The sequence below is a fragment of the Pteropus vampyrus genome, unplaced genomic scaffold (assembly GCF_000151845.1).
Source record: "Pteropus vampyrus isolate Shadow unplaced genomic scaffold, Pvam_2.0 Scaffold15, whole genome shotgun sequence".
Taxonomy (NCBI): domain Eukaryota; kingdom Metazoa; phylum Chordata; class Mammalia; order Chiroptera; family Pteropodidae; genus Pteropus; species Pteropus vampyrus.
This window is the reverse complement of record NW_011888796.1, coordinates 4,265,987-4,284,317: the sequence shown is the minus strand read 5'-3', so window position 1 is coordinate 4,284,317 and position 18,331 is coordinate 4,265,987. Positions and strand designations below refer to the sequence as shown.

At 39.4% G+C, this 18,331-nt stretch overlaps 1 protein-coding gene across 1 annotated transcript in view; it reads left to right on the top strand.

The window, feature by feature from the left end:
* MTHFD1 (methylenetetrahydrofolate dehydrogenase, cyclohydrolase and formyltetrahydrofolate synthetase 1) overlaps positions 1–18,331 on the top strand; it is a 51,296-nt gene that overhangs the window by 20,836 nt on the left and 12,129 nt on the right. Inside the window, exons 7-21 of the mRNA XM_011384476.2 lie at positions 78–214; positions 1,093–1,204; positions 5,953–6,080; positions 6,522–6,619; positions 6,786–6,959; positions 7,594–7,730; positions 9,331–9,377; positions 10,015–10,122; positions 10,263–10,337; positions 12,319–12,421; positions 14,182–14,258; positions 14,884–15,024; positions 16,278–16,346; positions 16,621–16,732; positions 16,857–16,996. Coding sequence (XP_011382778.1) covers positions 78–214; positions 1,093–1,204; positions 5,953–6,080; positions 6,522–6,619; positions 6,786–6,959; positions 7,594–7,730; positions 9,331–9,377; positions 10,015–10,122; positions 10,263–10,337; positions 12,319–12,421; positions 14,182–14,258; positions 14,884–15,024; positions 16,278–16,346; positions 16,621–16,732; positions 16,857–16,996 — 1,658 coding nt within the window. The remainder of the gene's footprint in view (positions 1–77; positions 215–1,092; positions 1,205–5,952; positions 6,081–6,521; positions 6,620–6,785; positions 6,960–7,593; positions 7,731–9,330; positions 9,378–10,014; positions 10,123–10,262; positions 10,338–12,318; positions 12,422–14,181; positions 14,259–14,883; positions 15,025–16,277; positions 16,347–16,620; positions 16,733–16,856; positions 16,997–18,331) is intronic.

Here is an 18,331-nt window from a genome sequence, read left to right as displayed (position 1 = left end):
TTTCCCATTTAGGTAGCATGCGGAGGAGTGCAGCTTCTTTCTCCCAATTCTCTGATGTACGCTGGCTTTTCTTCCAGGGGTACAGATTGCGGGAAGGCACGCTGTGGTTGTCGGACGCAGTAAAATAGTCGGTGCCCCCATGCATGACTTGCTTCTGTGGAACCATGCCACAGTGACCACCTGCCACTCTAAGACGGCCAATCTAGACAAGGAGGTAGGGAGACCAGAGCGGAGTGGAATGTGTTCTCCGTGTGTCTGTATGCACATGTGTGTATGCATGCATGCATGTGCGGTGGGGCATTCTCACATAATGGGAATAGCTAACATTGAAGTGCCAGAAACTGCCAGTGCTTTTATCTCATAACCCTTATAACAATTCTATGATTCTTGTCTCATTTCACAACATGACAAAACAAATTCAATTAAAAACTTGTCCAAGTTTGTGCAGATTTTGTTCCGACTATATTCTTTCTATATCAGTTTACCTCGTGGTAGATAGAGATTAGCAGTATAGGAACTGGGATTGACCCCTGGCAGTCAGATCTCAAATGAGTAACAGTTGGAGGCTAGGACAGTGGTCCTGTGACATCTCTTGCATCTTGTTCTTGACGTCCGCTTCTTGGATTCCTGAGCCCAAGAATTCTCACATATACACATTCCTTTGACACTGCAGTCTCTTAAGTGTGAGGAGAAAGCAGGAGACAGGCCCAACACCTTCTCTTTTAATCATCCCCAAGCAGAGCTCTGTGGAAGGTGGCAGTTCCCACATTCCATGGGAGAGGGGGCAGTCTCTGGACGTTTTGTAATTCAGGGACATCATCCTAGGCCTATTGCTCCAGGCCTGTGCTCCTCCCTATTCTACAAGGTTTCATTAGGTTCCCCATTCAGTAAAATGCCTTGTGAAAGGGGAGCTTTTTGGCATATGTAAGACTGAGCACAGCATATAAAGATCTATCAGAGATGATGTGTGGCCTGCAGAACATACCTGATGACAGTGAAGAATTTTATACAAAGCTTAGGGATTTCCTTTCCACTTCTAGATTTTTTATGTTTCACTGTTTAATGACTGAAGTCGGAACATTCTTTCCCTAGGTAAATAAAGGTGACATCCTGGTGGTTGCAACTGGTCAGCCTGAAATGGTAAAAGGGGAGTGGATCAAACCTGGGGCAATAGTCATCGATTGTGGAATCAATTACGTCTCAGGTGAGTGTTGCTGGAGGTGGAAGGAAGGTGGTTTCTGGTGGAGGGTTAGGCAGAAGAAGCTATCTAAATCATCAGATGAAGCCTAAGTGAGAACCACTTGTCCCGTTTTAGGCATGGAGTGCTGAGGTTCAATGTTAGTGACCTGCCCGTGGGTGCATGCATTTAGTAGATGGCATAGTTGCCACTGGCAGGAAGATCGGCTTTATGGTCGAATTTGTGGTTTTAGCTACTGTCCTTTTCAGCTCCCAAGGAGAGAGGGCAAGAGGGAGATCTCACTCTATCTTTGTGTAGAGATCACCCTTTATTTTAATAAATGATGGATGGATTTAAAATATAGTGTCATCTTTGCAAAGTTCTGTGAGACTCCAGGAGAGGGACTCATTCTGCCAAAATTCCTCTAGAGCAGCAGACCCCAGCCTTTTTGGCACCAGAGGCCGGTGCTCCAATGAGAATCTAAGGCCTGATGATCCAAGGTGGAGCTGAGATGGTGATGCTAGTGCTGGGGAGCTGCTGCAAATACAGATGAAGCTTCATTCTTTCTCCCACTGCTCACCTCCTGCTGTGTGGCCCGGTTCCTACCAGGCCACCAACTAGTACTGGTCCGCAGCCCGGAGATTAGGACCCCTACTCTAGAAGGCTTTATAAAGAAGGTGTTTGACCTGGGCTTTTACTAGGCAGAGAGGACAAAGCCAGCCTTACAGCCATGTCCACAACTGTACTTGGCATCCTCCTCCCTAAGTGACACCTCACTCCCTGTTTTCATTTATGGTATTACCATTCTTCCTTCCCATAGGTCTGGCACCTTTTAGTTTCCCTCCCAATCAATCCCTATATTGGATTCACTTTTAAATATTAGGATTTTTTCCTCTCTTCTCTGTCCTCAGTCTCAGCTGTATGGACTGCTGTGAATTTCTTACTGGTCTGACTCCCGCTCAGATCCATCTCTATGGTCTTGCCATATTCACCTTGACGTGGGCCCATGAGCCTCTTCGCATGTTATTTGTCAGATTCCTTAAGCCTGTACTAGTTCCAGCCACCTCTGCAGCCTTTTTTTCTCACATGTATTTTGTAAAACAGACCATGCGCCCTCCCACACATCCTTGTTTCTCCTTTGCAGTGTCTATGCCTGCATCTTTAGTGGAGGAGGCTGTTCTTTCTTCATGAAGTTTTCAAACATAAAGTTTGAAAGGACAACACAGTGAATGCTTGTATATGTATTTCATAGATTTAAGAAAGAACAGCCTTTAATTAAGTGACTGTTTCTGTGCATCAAGCACCACCCCAGGCCTGGGGCTACACAAGTGCATCAGCTCAGCTGTGATCATCACTTTCAACCGCTTCCTCCCCACCTCCTCTCTGTCTGAAATGCTCTTCTTCCTTCCAAACTTTGTATGATTTCCCCTCAACAAAGGATGATCTCTCCTTTTGAAAACGCTTCTCTCCCTCCCTCTCTTCCCACAGAACTTGGAGCTTCTTTTATCATCTGTATCTCCTAATTGGTGTCCTGTTCTTTTTTCCATTAGACAGTCAACTTTTCAAGGCTTGGTCTCTGCGGCGCCACATCCAGCATTATGCCTTATCACTGCTGGCGCTCGTATCTATCGAATATTCAAAGGAAATTATAGCAAGAATAATTTTTTTTCTTCCTTCCCATCTCAAATTCGAAATATAGACAGTAAGCTGCCAGGAACATTAGTCACTATCAAGCCTTCACTGTTTTTAACCTCCTTCCCACTCTCCCTACCATGCTTTTAAGACACTAACTCATAATTGAGCACTCATTTTCTTGTAGTGTAATTATCTAATGGGTGATAAAGAAAGTGCTCTCCTACAACTCCTCACTTTGAATACTTGCAGTATGGCATTCAAGCTCATTCTGTTTAAAACATCGCATCTTCAGTATCATATTTCTGCTTTTGGCATTCTTTCTGACTACATTTGAGGAAGATGAAGAAACACCTGGGTGGGCATCTTAAATGTCTTGCAGACAGGTATGAAATGTAGACTTAAACATGAAACTTACTGTCCTGTTCACATTTATTCCTCATATAGATGGTTGAATATGAATAAGATCAAAGTATTATTTTCCTTCCCAGTCAACTGTAATTTTATTGATCCTGGGCATATAGGTGTTTAAGCATCGGTAAGCCTGGATTTTATTATTCCCTGAGGACAGCAGAATCACTGAGTTACAGACCTTGGGTGGTGGGCTGGGGGACCTAAAGACTATTCTCTGCAAATGTTCATTTTCGAAACACTATGTTTCATAGCTGGGCTGCTTCTTGGTTCATATTTTGATTATATAAATCATTTTCATGATCTACTCAGGGATAACATCATAAGTCACTTGTCGAATTAAGAATGAATTAAGGTGTGTACTTTTTTTTTTCCCCAAAAAGGAATATTTTTAAGTCTCAAGTGTAGAGCAGAATGTATTGGCCAGAGGAATACATAAAAGTTCTTCCTACGTGGCTTACTAAAGATAATTTGAGAAGGGCTAGATTAATATTGTTTTATTTGGAAGGGTTATAAAAAGAGGGAACAGATTCCCCACCCTATCCCAATCTAATCTCAAATTATTCAGCTGGAACTTTGTATATATAATCCCCAATAAAAGAGAAATTCTAGGCCTGGAATATTTTACCAAGATGTTTGTTGGTTACCGAAGCTGTACACTTAAGTAGATTGAGAAGTGTTCACTTTTTCCAGACTGCGTCATACTTTTCCTTGAAATACTGGATATACATCAGAGGGCGCTCAAGCCAACACTGTTTGCTTAAGTGGCAAACCTTAGCTAATCCAATGCAGTATTTAATTGATATGTCTCCTATTTATGGAGAAACATGGAGAAAGTGACTAACAATGAATAGAAAGAGATGCATGGATGTTTTAAGCTAACTTCAGTGTTAGACTATTGAAATCTGTACAAAGGACAAACCCTTAACAGTATTTTCTTGGCATTTTGAAATGACTTTAGTGGTTATGAGAGGAAATATTCTGCCAGAGCTTGCTGCTTTATTACCTTCTAGAAATCTGAAACTATCTAAGGAGTTTTTATTCACTAAGGAGTTTTTATTCACTAGCTCTGTATAGTACATAGGAAATATCTTATGTATGTAGGTTGGGAAGAGAAACTCTTATGTTTATGTACATTTTCTGACTTGATTCTCAGCAAGCTTGTAAAATAAGTAGTATTATTCCTTCTTTGCATCTTTGGACTCCTGGTCACTCAGGAACCCACAGGGGTTGAGGACTACCAGTTAGTGGAAGAGCTGATTCTAGAGCCCAGGTCTCTTGATTCTGACTTTTTGGCTATACAGTAAGTCCTCATTTAAAGTCATCAATAGGTTCTTGGAAAATGCTATTTTAAATGAAACAACTTATAATGAAGCCAATTTGACCATAGGCTGATTGATATAAACAAGAGTTAAGTTCCTATAGCATATTTCTGGTCACAAAAAAAATCACCAAACTTCTAAATAAAGACTAAAACACTTCTAATATTAAACACTGAAATAAATGTGAGCTATATATACATTTAAGAAAGATGAAGAAAAACAAGTAAGGTCATTATTTTCCAATTCACTTCTTTCAGTTCAGGGTCTTGAGTGGCCAGAGCCTATAAGGCAGTTCAGGGCTCCAGGTGGGAGCCAGCTCTGGACAGGATGCCCTTCCATTGCAGGACACACACTCACTCACTCACTCACTCACTCACTCACTCACTCACTCACTCACTCACTGAGACTGGAACAATTTAGACATACCAGTTAATCTAATGTGCACATCTTTGAGATGTTGGAAGAAATCAGAGTACCCGGAGAAAACCTATGCATAGGGAGAATGTGCAAACTCCACACAGACAATGGACCTGTCTGGGAATCAATTTTTTTTTTCCTCGTTACTGTTAAAATGACGTTGAATGAAACAACGTTATTTGAGGACCTGCTGTACACTGAAGCATCCTCTCTCGGTTGTGGAAATCCAATCAAAGAGAAATGAAGTGGCTAAGATCCTACCAGATCCTGCTCCGAAGCCTTCGCGCTGCAAGGTCTGGCCCTGTCCCCCAGCCCGTCCCCGAAAGTGCACTGAAGCCAAGTGTAGGATGTCCTTTGTGTGAGTGAGCAGTGATGCATTATTGGGTTTTGTTCTCTTGAATAGCTATTCTTTGCTGGTTGGATTTGTAGTTATTCTTGTATCCTTTTAAGGGCAATATAATTATTACATTCTTTGCCTTTCGCATGCATTAAAGTAGCTGCTCATCTTTGGAATTGGATGTTGAATTGTTCCTCTATCTCACGCATGGAGCTTACAAAATGCTGACAGTTGCTGTAGAAACGGTATCCGGCAGCTGTGACATAGTTGGAGCTTGTGCACCCAAAAAATTCCTTTGTAGGCCTTAACGAATTAACATTTTAAAAGGTGCTCATTGTATACTGGGTAGTTTATAAGAATAAAAAACAGCTGGTATTTTATTTGCTACCTGACAGACTATAAAAGGATTCTTCTGGTTCTGAAAAAAACACTAAAGCACCTGGTGAATTTTTGCAAGTAAAATAAGTTTCTCCCTAGGAAATAGCAAACACCTATCATCCTATAGCTTTTAAGTATAGTTGATACTTAGCCAGTTGGGACTACAGACCCTAAGCTCTGCTTAGTTTTTGGAATAAGCAGTCATGTTTGATAATTTAGAAACAGACATCAGGATTACAATTCTGAGACTTTGCTTTGATTTTTTTCCCCCTCGACAGACGATACAAAACCAAATGGGAGAAAAGTTGTGGGCGATGTGGCATACAGTGAGGCCAAAGAGAGGGCAGGCTTCATCACTCCTGTTCCTGGTGGCGTTGGGCCCATGACAGTGGCAATGCTAATGCAGGTGTGTAATAGTTCTAAGAAACTGATAGAATTCAAGTAGAAATGCCATAAAACCTGTACAGAAGCTTTTAATATGAATCTGTTGGGAAAAAAAAAAAAGCATGGAAAACAAATAAAATCGGTCATATTAGTAGAGGAAAGTAGGGGAGGCACAATTCTGATTTACTTTGGAATATGAAAACTTGAGGAAAAGAGAAGTGCAAACACACTGACTTTGCTAGGTATGTTTTGGCTTTTAACACACACCAGCTAATATAGGGAGATGCAAGCAGCCCAGGGCATTTTGAGTGCCTGTAGACCCTTGCCTAGAATTAAAGCATGTTTATAAGTAGATCATAAAGCTGTTCATTTTGTGATTGAACTTGCGTGACCCAGGATTAAGAATTGAGGTAGAGTTTATATTATTAACCTCTTTAAGTTCCATTTATGTCATTTTGTTTAGAGCACAGTAGAGAGTGCAAATCGTTTCCTGGAGAAATTTAAGCCAGGAAAGTGGCTGATTCAGTATAACCACCTTAACCTCAAGACACCTGTTCCAAGGTAAAAATAAAACTGTACTGGTTTAAAACTTTGTGGGTCATTGGTTTGTAGCCAAGGCTATATGTATGCCCATCTGAAAGCACCATCTGTGGTTGGGGTGGGCCATTCCCGTGATGGGATTAATTCAGTGAATCAACACTGACATCTTTTCTGTATTTCTTTTAAGTGACATTGATATATCACGATCCTGCAAGCCAAAGCCCATTCGTAACCTGGCTCGAGAAATTGGTCTGTTCTCTGAAGAGGTAGAATCTTATGGTGAAACAAAGGCCAAAGTCCTGCTGTCCGTGCTGGAACGCCTGAAGCAGCAGCCCGATGGGAAATACGTAGTGGTGACTGGGTATGGTTTTTATTCATTTGCCCATTAAATCTTCCTGTTAACCCTGATTGTTTTTACCAGCAGTTGTTGCATATATATGTGGAGGTTCCTTTAATTTGATCCTTACCTGTTCTCACAGGTATTTTTAACTAATTTGATCCGTGTTGCCACCCCGTGAGTTAAGAGTGGATTATAACCTTTCAAAGATGAAAAAATTTGTTGTTATTCATCTAGTAAGTGGAAAAGTTGGGTCTTAAAACCTAGTCTTCAAATGGAATTGCTTTTTTTAACCCCAAACTTATTAATTCAGTACATCTATTGAACATTCATTTTTATTGTGTGGAAAAGTTACATATAAAAGCTAGATTTTCAGACTAAATTGAGAAATTTAAATCATAACAGTATCTTTCTACAAGATAAAGTATATTTGCTCCTTGTAGTTTGAAGAACTAAAACACATCAATGTTTTTTTAATTTAAAACTTGGGAGAAGTTACAATTAAGACTCTTGAAAAAGATCCTTTTCAGGTCTTCTGATTAAGAAGTCATTATTCTGAATAAGAGTCATTCTTTAGGATCTGTTAGGTCTGAAGTAGCAATTCAAATCAATTTAATTCCCATAAATTTAATCTTCCTCTTTTGCTTTCATCTTGAAGAATAACTCCAACACCCCTGGGAGAAGGGAAAAGCACGACCACAATTGGGCTGGTGCAAGCCCTTGGCGCCCACCTCCATCAGAATGTCTTTGCATGTGTACGACAGCCTTCTCAGGGCCCCACCTTTGGAATAAAAGGTATCGGTAGGACTAGATCTTGGGTGGCCAGAGGGTACCTGCCTCTCCTTCAGTCCTCCCTGGCCCACTTGACCCATGAATGTTTATGGGGTCTTCAGCTTATTTAGACACTAGGAATGTCTTTCTCACAACCCCCTATCATGATGCTTTCAGTGGAGGCTTTCATTAGATCACCCCAGCTCCTGCTGTCCCTGTTTGACATTGCACAGGGATTCCTGGAATGGGTAATATGTGGGCAGAGATGCTTTTATAGGACTAATAGTCAACAGTACTAATAAAGGTAATCATAACTGCCAATCACCATGTTGACTTTGTAGAGCTACAGACAAATCCTACAGATGTTTCACCCCATGGGAATAAGAAGCCATACCCTTATAGAGTATATGTTTTATACCAGGTTTTGTGTAAAGCAGTTTATGCATATTATTTTTATTTCCTAATATAATATGGTATTATCTACATTTTACAATAGCAGCAACTGGGACCTTAGAGGCAACTGAGTCAAAGGCACTATTATTACCACAATGGGTCCCCTTGTCTATTTCAGTCTCTAAGACAACACTGTTTCTTCTGATTGTATGAATACATGGTTAGTAATCATACTTCATATTCTGATTGTATGAATACATGGTTAGTAATCATACTTCATATTCAGTTTTTGATAGCTACAGTATTGCAAACATGATGTTCTTTTAATTAAAATTATTTTTTACTAATTATAGTAGGTTCTTAGAGTTAGCTGTCTCATTTGCTTAGTGATAGGGTATCACATATTCTGCTTGTTCTAGTGATTACTACAAATGTTAACTCGGGGTACACCTTTGTGCTTCTTCTGTCGTTGTGATATATTTCATAAGTGTGCTGACTTAGTTCTTCTGCTTTTGAGCTTAACAATCCCTTTTCAGCGTCAGAATGAGCCTTTTCCCTTATTCTGCTTATTGAACCCAATATCTTCCTTTTCCTCATATCACAGTTTGCCCCATTTTCATTGCATGGTCTCTGCCTCAAAAAAAACAAAACATAAAATCTATAGCTCAAATGGATATTTATCTCACTGATAACCTGAAGGCCTGGATATTTTTGACTGGCCTCTTGTTAATAATCCAAATGGGTCAGCAAAAATCTAACTGTTAAGCTGCTTGTTTTCTAACATATGTCTCCTATTTAAGAAGACTTGCAGTCTGTGCTTGTTTGGTGTGTTTTAAATATTCCTTTTCTAAAATACTTAGTAGCGTTTATGAGAGTATTGAAATTGAACTAGTTTGCCTTTATGTAACTGTACGCTGGGTCTTTTTAACAGATGTTAGGAATCATGGGGAACCTGTTTCTAAAGATAATGAGTAGGTATGTATGTGTTCATGGTTTTGTCAGTTACACTCAGACTTCAGTTGAGAGGCTGTCCAACATGAGCAAGATTAAATGCTTTAGCTTGGCAAGAGAAAATTAGGAAACACTTGATCAAATCTGTCCAAATGGTTGTAAACAGTAAATAAATAAATATGCATAGCAGTTACAGAATCCATTTTGCTTTTATTTGACTTCCAAATCTCTCTGTGGAGAAGTATGCTTAACACGAGTCTCACCTTGACTTGTCCTCTAGGTGGTGCTGCAGGTGGTGGCTACTCTCAGGTCATTCCTATGGAAGAGGTAAATAGCCCTGGAATTATTTGAATCAGACCCTTTAATATAGCTTTTCCTTCCAGAGATTAAGTTTTATCATAGAGGTCTTAGTGGACAAATGACCTCTTTCTCAGCAGCAGTGACGGACGCTTAAGGGAAAAACCTCTTAATTTGCAAACTTGTGAGACAGCTTAGTTTTTTGACATGACAAAGACTTGAAGTCTGGCTTTCAGTGGGAATAATAATTTTAAGCAGGTGATCAAATAAAGCATGAGATTGAGAAGAACCAACATGGAGTAACTTCAGAGTCATAACTCCAGAAATAGGAAACATGTACAGGCATAGAGTTGGCTTGCTCCATGGTACTTCTTCACTGTTCGAAGAACGTGAGTGTCCTCAATAATCCGCTGTTGCTGTTGCTCATGGTGGTGTGGTGTCTGTGGTTACTGGACATGTCACTTAGGGAGAACCACAATTTCCTCTGAGGACAGATAGGCATTCATTTACGTTTTCCAGATCTGCCTGTCTGGGTGTTTGTCCACCGGCTGTGCTGCCCGCATTTTTACATTGACTTTAACATAGGAATTGATATGGTTGCAATAGAACGAGTGTTGGAAAGACGCAGAGAAGTTGGAAGACTGATGTGGCTTCTACTCTTTTGTAGTTTAATCTCCACCTCACTGGTGACATCCACGCCATCACTGCAGCTAATAACCTCGTTGCCGCGGCCATTGATGCCCGGATGTTCCATGAACTGACCCAGACTGACAAGGTATGGTGTTGAGGCCCCATGGGCACTTTCGAAAAAGCTGAAGCACCCAAATTAATGTTGATCCCTCAAGTACCGATGATGTACATAGCAAGGCAGTGGGGTTCCTCTTGTTTATAAGACCTTTTCCTTTTTTCTTTAAGGCTCTCTTTAATCGTTTGGTACCATCAATAAATGGAGTGAGAAAGTTCTCTGACATCCAAATACGAAGGTTACGGGTAAGCTTTTCCCTTCTTCAGTTTTGTTTTTGTATGAAATTGGGTGATAAATAAGAAGGTAAAAATCTCCTTAGAGTAGCCTATTTCAGATCAAGTTACATCCATAACCATAGTCTTAAGGTTATGATATACATAACAAAGATTGGCGGTAGAGATTATTTCTCATTTATCTATAAATCACAAGTGGTTGGTCCCGGAATAAATAGAGCACCACAGTCTGCCCTCAGCTAAGACATTTCCTTTATAGCATGAACAGGAGTTAGGATGCCAGCATGGCAGCTTTTGGACTTTGAATCCCTGCTCTTCCCAGCACAGAGTGGTTACTTCTATATTTAATTTGAATTTTTATAAAAAAAACTTGTAGTCAGTAAACATACACTATACCATATGATTCAGAAATCTCACTGCTAGGTATTTATCCAAGAGAAATGCAAACTTGTATTCATACAAAAACATGAATGTTTTTAGCAGCTCTATCAATAATCTCCAAAATTGGGAACAACCCAAATGTCCTTCAGTGGATAAATGGATAAGCAAACTGGAACATCCATACAATAAAAAGGAATGAACTGTAACATTCCTTGTATATGTAGTATTGACAATAGTTCTATTTACTTTTCATTTTTACAACTTTATATTTTGATGCTGCAGGAATAATACATGAAGCTCCACCTTACCCAGATGCATGGTTTACATTTTGCTCTATTTGCTTTACAACTTTGTTCGTATTTAGAATTGTACTTTAATTCTTCCTGGACTTTAGAAAAAGTGACTTTTACACAGTGTGGTATTCCTTAGCTTATTTTGTTTTCACAACCCCCCTCCCCCCCCCCAAAAAAAATCCTATGCATCAGATAAGTCAACTATTATCCGACTTATAAAAGAGTTGGGTTCTTCAAGGCAGCAAATTACCATGGAAAGAGCCAGCAACTTCTAATCTTGCCTTTGCTAATGGAACTTATCTGTCAGGTGTGGGGAGGTGCTAGACTCAATGTTCAAATGATCCTTTAAAGAGCTCTAGGATTGGAAATCAAGGAACTTGTCCAGGGCCTCAGTACTCTTCACAGAGTTGGACTTAGAACCTCAGTCTCCTGTTTCCTGGGTCCCCAGGCATTCCCTTTCACACAGTGTTAAAGCAGTCTGCCCCTTGGGTGCTCAGTCACGAGCAGGTTGTCAGACAGTAGATTCTCAGCCTTGTGACTGGAGCTTTGCTGCCTTTTGTACAGTGTCATGTCCTAGGCTTGTGAGGCCTCCTGTTTGACAAACCAGTGAGCACCAGCTCTGAAAACACATCTGAGGTTTTAAAACAAAGCCCTCATAGCCCAAGAAAGAAACTATGGGAAGAGTAGGGCTTTCTGGAGCCCACCCAGATCTACCATGAGTTAGAAAAAAGGAGAATGCATTATATAAGCATTTTCCATTTTAGGATGTGATCCATGTACATATTGTAAATAAATAAAATTTCCAAGTTCTGTGGGGAAGAAGAGACAAACTCTCTTTGTGCCTTTTGGAATAGCAAGAAGGCAGTGAAAGTATGATGTTGCATAAAAGGCATGTACAAGTGATTTACATTGATTTTTATTGATTGATACTTATTTTTGCCCTTCCTAATATTTCATTGGAATTGGGCTTCTTAATTGTCTGATTGAAAAAGCTTTGCTCTTTGCTTTTCCTTTCAATATGTTTGGGTTTGGTGATTAGGTACAACACTTCTTGGTCACTGCTTATTTAGCGCTAGGCTTAAGGAAGTGCCTCTGGTGAGGGGTTGGAGGGACAAACATGTTAATACCTTTGTACACAAGTCAGTCGGAAATAAAGGTTTAGCAGAAGGGATCATAGTTTTCCTTTCTGAATTCAACATGGTTTATATTTCTTAGAGAGGACCTTATCTGGGGATAGGGAATCAAAAAATATTTTTTAGATTTATTATGCTTTTGTTCGTTTTGTCTTATTTTATGTTTTAATTTTCTTCCCTCTTCAGAGGCTAGGCATTGAAAAGACTGATCCTACCACACTGACAGATGAAGAGATAAACAGATTTGCAAGATTGGATATCGATCCAGAAACCATAACTTGGCAAAGAGGTATCAGAGCCATATACACACCCCATTTGCTTTGGTTATACAGCACACCCCACGCCTTTTGTGGGAGTTGTTGAAAAATGTAAGGTCTAGAAGCTTGTGTATTGGTGTTTTAATCAGACTTCCTTTTGTTGGGTTAGTTGGACATTTGCTGGCTATTCAGTGTTGATTGGAGTGAGGGTAGTTTCAAGGAAGTTCATGCATAAACCAAATATAACATTTTGCAAGTTTCATTTTATGCAAAAAGTTTTAGTGTCGTGAAGTAGAGAAATTATGTTTAATTACTTCTTGAATCATGTTGCCCTTTATTCTCAGAACTCTTATCTGGCATAAGTGACTTGATTTTTCGTGAAGCTCTCTAGCTTGCCTACTCATTTTTACCTCATTTTATGCAATTCACTTGTAACAAAGTAGGTAGCCTTCAAGGTTTAAACACTTGGCAGTTTAGTGAGTGAGTTGCCTAACTTCACTGCTATATCTTACTTTTCTCTATGTACAACTAGCCCAGCCCAGCTTAGAGTTTTTTGTACCAACAGTGCATCCATCTATCCTGTATCACTGCCGAGAAGGAATTTTCATTCAGTTGAGCACAATGCAGCTAATGGCCAATTTATTGACTGTATTTGTGATTTTCATTGGTTCAGCAACTGCTGCTAGCTAATAGCGTTTTTAAGACGATTCTCTTAATATATAAAACCATATAGATGTTTCTCTTCTTTTGCTTCAGTAGCTTTAGACAGATGTATAGTATTTTATGAGGAATAAGCTAAAGATCTGTTTTGAAAATTTAGTATCTCATTCACTTTTCCTTTGCTTTATGTCTAATTCATGCTTTCTAAGAAGAAGCAAACAAGAAAAAAAGTGAATCATACCTATTGACTGGCTATTTGTACAGAGAAATTAGATACAAGGAACTTGACACTGTATTTTTTGAAAAGTAAGGGTAGGCTTCAACAATACATTATATCCTTTGCTTATCAAGTGAGAGGGTGTGTGTTTGTGTGTCTTCCTCTGAGTGCTATTTAAATTATTACAGTCTTTATGGAAAATAATTTGGCATGTTATCAAGTGCCTTAAAAATGCCTCTCCTCTTTGACTCATTTGGAGTGTAGCCGGTGTGTAGTTCATTTTGTGTTTTGTAGTTATTTTTTGGCACATAAAAAAACAAAATTGGGAATGCACTAAAATGTTAACAGTAATTAGTCCTGAGGTAGAATTCAGATTGGTTAGTTGGTTGATCTTTGCCATGTTTTCCAAGAGTATACAATTAGATAGATTGTATACTGTTTTCTTCTAAGTGTGCTGAAAGAAAGAACAGGTCTGTAGCCCAGCATGCTTCAAAAGGCATTTGCCTGACCCTGCATTTATGACTTTTGTATTTCTCAGTAAGGTCAGTGAGTCATCCCACAGAACACCACCACAAACCTTGGCTTTTTGAAAAACTATGGCCTGCTCTGTTTTTCTGCTAATATCAAATATGCGTTAAAATAGATTCCAGATTTCTAGTTAATTGTTTGAATTCTCTAGACAGAATAAAACCAAGTCACTCCCTACTCTTTTCTTTAAAAATAATTTCTGCACATTTATAATAAATGAACATCATTTCTTAACTCAAACCCATTTCTAGCTTTGCCATCAGTTTTGAAATCAAATATTAATAGACAGACATTAAGTTAGACTGGCTGCTTTAAAACTTGGCTGGTTTCTTTACTTTTATGGCCTTTTTACTAAACATTATTCTGTATTTTCCCTTTGTACTATAGTGTTGGATACCAATGATCGATTCCTGAGGAAAATCACAATTGGACAGGCTCCAACGGAGAAAGGGTACACACGGACGGTAACTATTTGTTCCTTTCTAAGTAAATTAGTTCAGATGAACCAGATCTTTGCTCCTTCTGTCCTCCTCCATCCTCTCTCATCCAACTGATACTGCCAGGTGTTGTTCTGCCTTCTCCCTTTTAAAATGGAAGTGAGTAGGTGTGGTACTGAGCACTCCTGACAGCTTTTGCGGTAAATCCCATGTGTCACCTGTATGTTTTCACCCAGCATTTTTTCCTGGGGGTGGAGATCCCCAAGTGAAAATCCTTGCACACAAATTGATTTAAATCGCTTCTTTTCTGTGGCCATTTTGCAGTATGTGTCTTTAGTGTTAAGAGGCTCTGTATTGTGTCTTCTATATGTTACAGAAACCATACTACAAGATTACAAGCTTCCTTCACAGGGATTGTTGGTCCTACTAGAATGTTTATTTTCAAAAATCAACTACTCAAGATCTTGGAATAGTTCATTACAAATTTTTCCTATTGGAGGGTTATTTTCATGAAGTTCTTTGTGTACTATTCTGTTATTCTATCCATTTAAATTATTTTTTTTAAGATGCGGATGCCAACATGGATTACTTTTGCAATTCACATTTCTTGTTTAACTAAGTTTTCCCTGTTGTGTCTTTTTCCTTCCAACAGGCCCAGTTTGATATCTCTGTAGCCAGTGAAATCATGGCTGTCCTGGCTCTCACCAGTTCCCTAGAAGACATGAGAGAGAGATTGAGCAAAATGGTGGTAGCATCGAGCAAGAAAGGGGAGCCCATCAGTGCCGAAGATCTGGTGGGTACCCAGGCGCTCTAGGCTTGGTGATGCATCTGCACACCCATTGTCCTAGCTTTTCTCAGCAGTTACTGATAGCAAAAGTTATGCTGTAATTAACTAATAAATTCCATAAGAATTTGCTGCTTACAAAATAATTATGAAATTTATAAAAAGTACTTTATAATGAGTAACAGATGGTATGCTCTAGTAATAGACCACGGATTTTAGATGGTTTGAGCAATGACTTCAACCTGTGAATATTCCCCAGAGTGGGTATATGGCTTCAATTTGCAGAGGACATCAAGAGTCCATGTGAGGCCTTTAGTAGTTGGGCTTGGAGTCACACCCTGGCTTCTCCCCATGAGGTCTCCCTGCCCAGAGGCTTCTTGTCATGAGATTTGTTGGCCGCCATGTCCAAGCTGATAACCACGTTGGGACTAACTCATTGGGCAGTTATCTGATAGTCCTACTAGGCTAGTTCTGTACTTACGAGTTATTTCCAAACCGTCTGCAAAATAATATGAGGTTTGAAATGCAATAATCTTACAGATTAATTTTTTAAAAGCCTACTTGTGTTGACATACACCAAAATGATTGTATGTGATTACGATCATTTTGTCAGATGAATTCAGAAAAGGGAGAAAATACTAATATCCTATTTTCACAGTTAATATGTATAAAAAGGGAAATTGTTTTAAAAATTTACACTTAAAGCCGAAACTTAGAAACTCATTAATATTGACTATAAGTGGGATCCATAGTTTTATCTTTGTTACCAATTTGTTCAGCTATGGTTGGGTAGCTTAGAAGAGGGACCCAATGTTTAAGAGTTGGTATTGAATTCCTGGGTAAATTGTTAGTTTCAGCTCTGAGAAACACATTGAATTTGGTCTATAGCGATTTCCGGCCAGACACCAAAATTACAGATAATTCAGTATTATAAGAACTAGCATTTCCGTTCTGTAAACTATTTTAAAATGGATTCCCCTCACCCATAAGAAACAGAGCTTGATTGAGATGCTTGTTTCCAAAATTACATATATTTCCAAAAATTACATGTGAATGTCATTTTCATTCTCTCCTTTTTCCTGCTTAAAATAACTGGTAACCTCTGAGTATATATCCAGAAAAAAATAAATGGTCTAAAAGTTCAGGTAAAAGTACTAATTGGTCCAAGATGGCTAAATAAGGAAGACCTAAGAATGTTGAATTTTGGTTTCAAAGGGTTGGTTTATTGGTAGGAATTGATGTTTCATGCCTTTGTTTTGTAGGGAGTGAGTGGTGCGTTGACGGTGCTTATGAAAGATGCAATCAAGCCCAATCTCATGCAGACCTTAGAGGTGAGCAGAGCGACTCCTGCCTTCCTGAATTGGTTTTCTGTGTTCACAATTTTCTTGGAGAGTCACAGACCTTCTCTACCCGCTCATCTCTTTCTTCCCATTTTTTTTTATAGTTGTGATTAGGTCATTGCTGATGTAAAAGAGGCAGCTTCGTATTTAATACTTTGAGAACTCTTTTTCTTTTGGAGTCCAACTAACTTTCATCTCCTTGACTGTGTGATTCCATTTCAAAGCAGTTTTGGCAGCTTCACTCATGCTGTCTTGATTTCCACAGGGCACTCCAGTATTCGTTCATGCTGGACCGTTTGCCAACATTGCACATGGGAATTCCTCTACCATTGCAGACCGGATTGCACTCAAGCTTGTTGGCCCTGAAGGGTTTGTAGGTGAATATTTTTGCAAAATCAGTGCATAAACAGTGTTTGTTTGTTTGTTTGTTTGTTTGTTTGTTTGTTTAACATCAAGGATATTGGGGAGGCATTTTACCGTTGCTTTTCTTCTTACTTACAGTGACTGAAGCGGGATTTGGAGCAGACATTGGAATGGAAAAGTTTTTTAACATCAAATGCCGGTATTCTGGTCTCCGCCCTCACGCAGTGGTGCTTGTTGCCACTGTCAGGGCTCTTAAAATGCATGGAGGCGGCCCCACGGTGAGGATCAATAGCTGGAAGAGTCCGATTGTCAGGAATGTTTTAAAGACTAAAGGAAAGCTGGACGACTTGTGCCTATTTCTTCATTAAGTTGCTCTTATCCTCATAATTAATAGAGTGCCAAAAGCAAAGGATGTTCAGACAGTTCTTCTGCTGGCTGCCTTATCACTCTTAGGCACTACCAGCTCTCAGCATTTTAAGATGGCTGAAATCGGCTTCACGGCCTACCTTTCTGAGGAGAACATCTGATTAGATCTAAACCCCTCCAAGGACTTGTGCTTGCTCTACACACAAAATCTCCTTTATTTTCACACTGGTTCTTTTAAAATCTCAGTCCTATTTTCCCTCTAAATAGTGACACTGGCAACTGGCCAGCCAAACCATTTAGCTGAGACAGAGGTCAGCCCCTTCATGAGAGTTGCGTGCTGGTTGGGACCACTAACAGCCTGGAGTGGGAGGGAGGAGGAGAACGGTAGATATGCTCAGGACTGCCTCTGGGTAATAGAAACAGAGGTTAGGACTGGCTTGTGTTCATCTCGAACCTGAACTTTGTGTTTTCCTGCATCCCTATTGGTTAGCAGTTTCACTTTTTAATCCTGTCATTTTAGCACCTTTTCTTCAGCGCCTGCATGTGAAAACATAGTGCTAGTTTTCAGAAGTTACTTAAAGAAGTGTTAAAATTTCTGTCCTCCTTGAGCTGGCTGTGTAACTTGGGAAATAAGACCTCCCTCACCTACAGAACAAAATCAATATTTTTTAGTATAGTGATAAAGGTTTTTCCTAATGTAGCAGTTCTCAAGCGTTTTGGTCTCAGAACTTCTTTACCCTCTTAAAAATGATTGAGGGCCTGAACTCTTATTTAGGTGAGTTACATTTATTGACATTTAACTATATTAAGTATTAAAACTGAGTTAACATAAATGACCATTTTTAAATGAAAAGTCACTACATTTCCCAAAACAAAATTTAGACATTGTACATTTTTCAGATCTCTTCAGTATCTGGCTTAATTGAAGACCGCTGGATTCTCATCTTCTTCATTTGATCTGCTGTGATATTCCATGTCCCATAATCTTGGAAAAGTCCATTGTACATTCAGAAAGAATGAGAGTAGAAAGAGCCATAATATCTTAGAATTATTATGAAAACCGTCTTGACCTTGTGGACCCCATGAAAAGATTAGGTCTGCAGGCCTCACTGTGAGAACCACGGCCATGACACAACCCCAGCACACCCTCTCCAGTCTTACTTGCCCTTAAGGTACCAAAAGCACTTCTAAGCCAGGATGCCCCTTTCTGCTAGGAGTGCAGGATGGACTCTCTTTTTCTTCCTAAT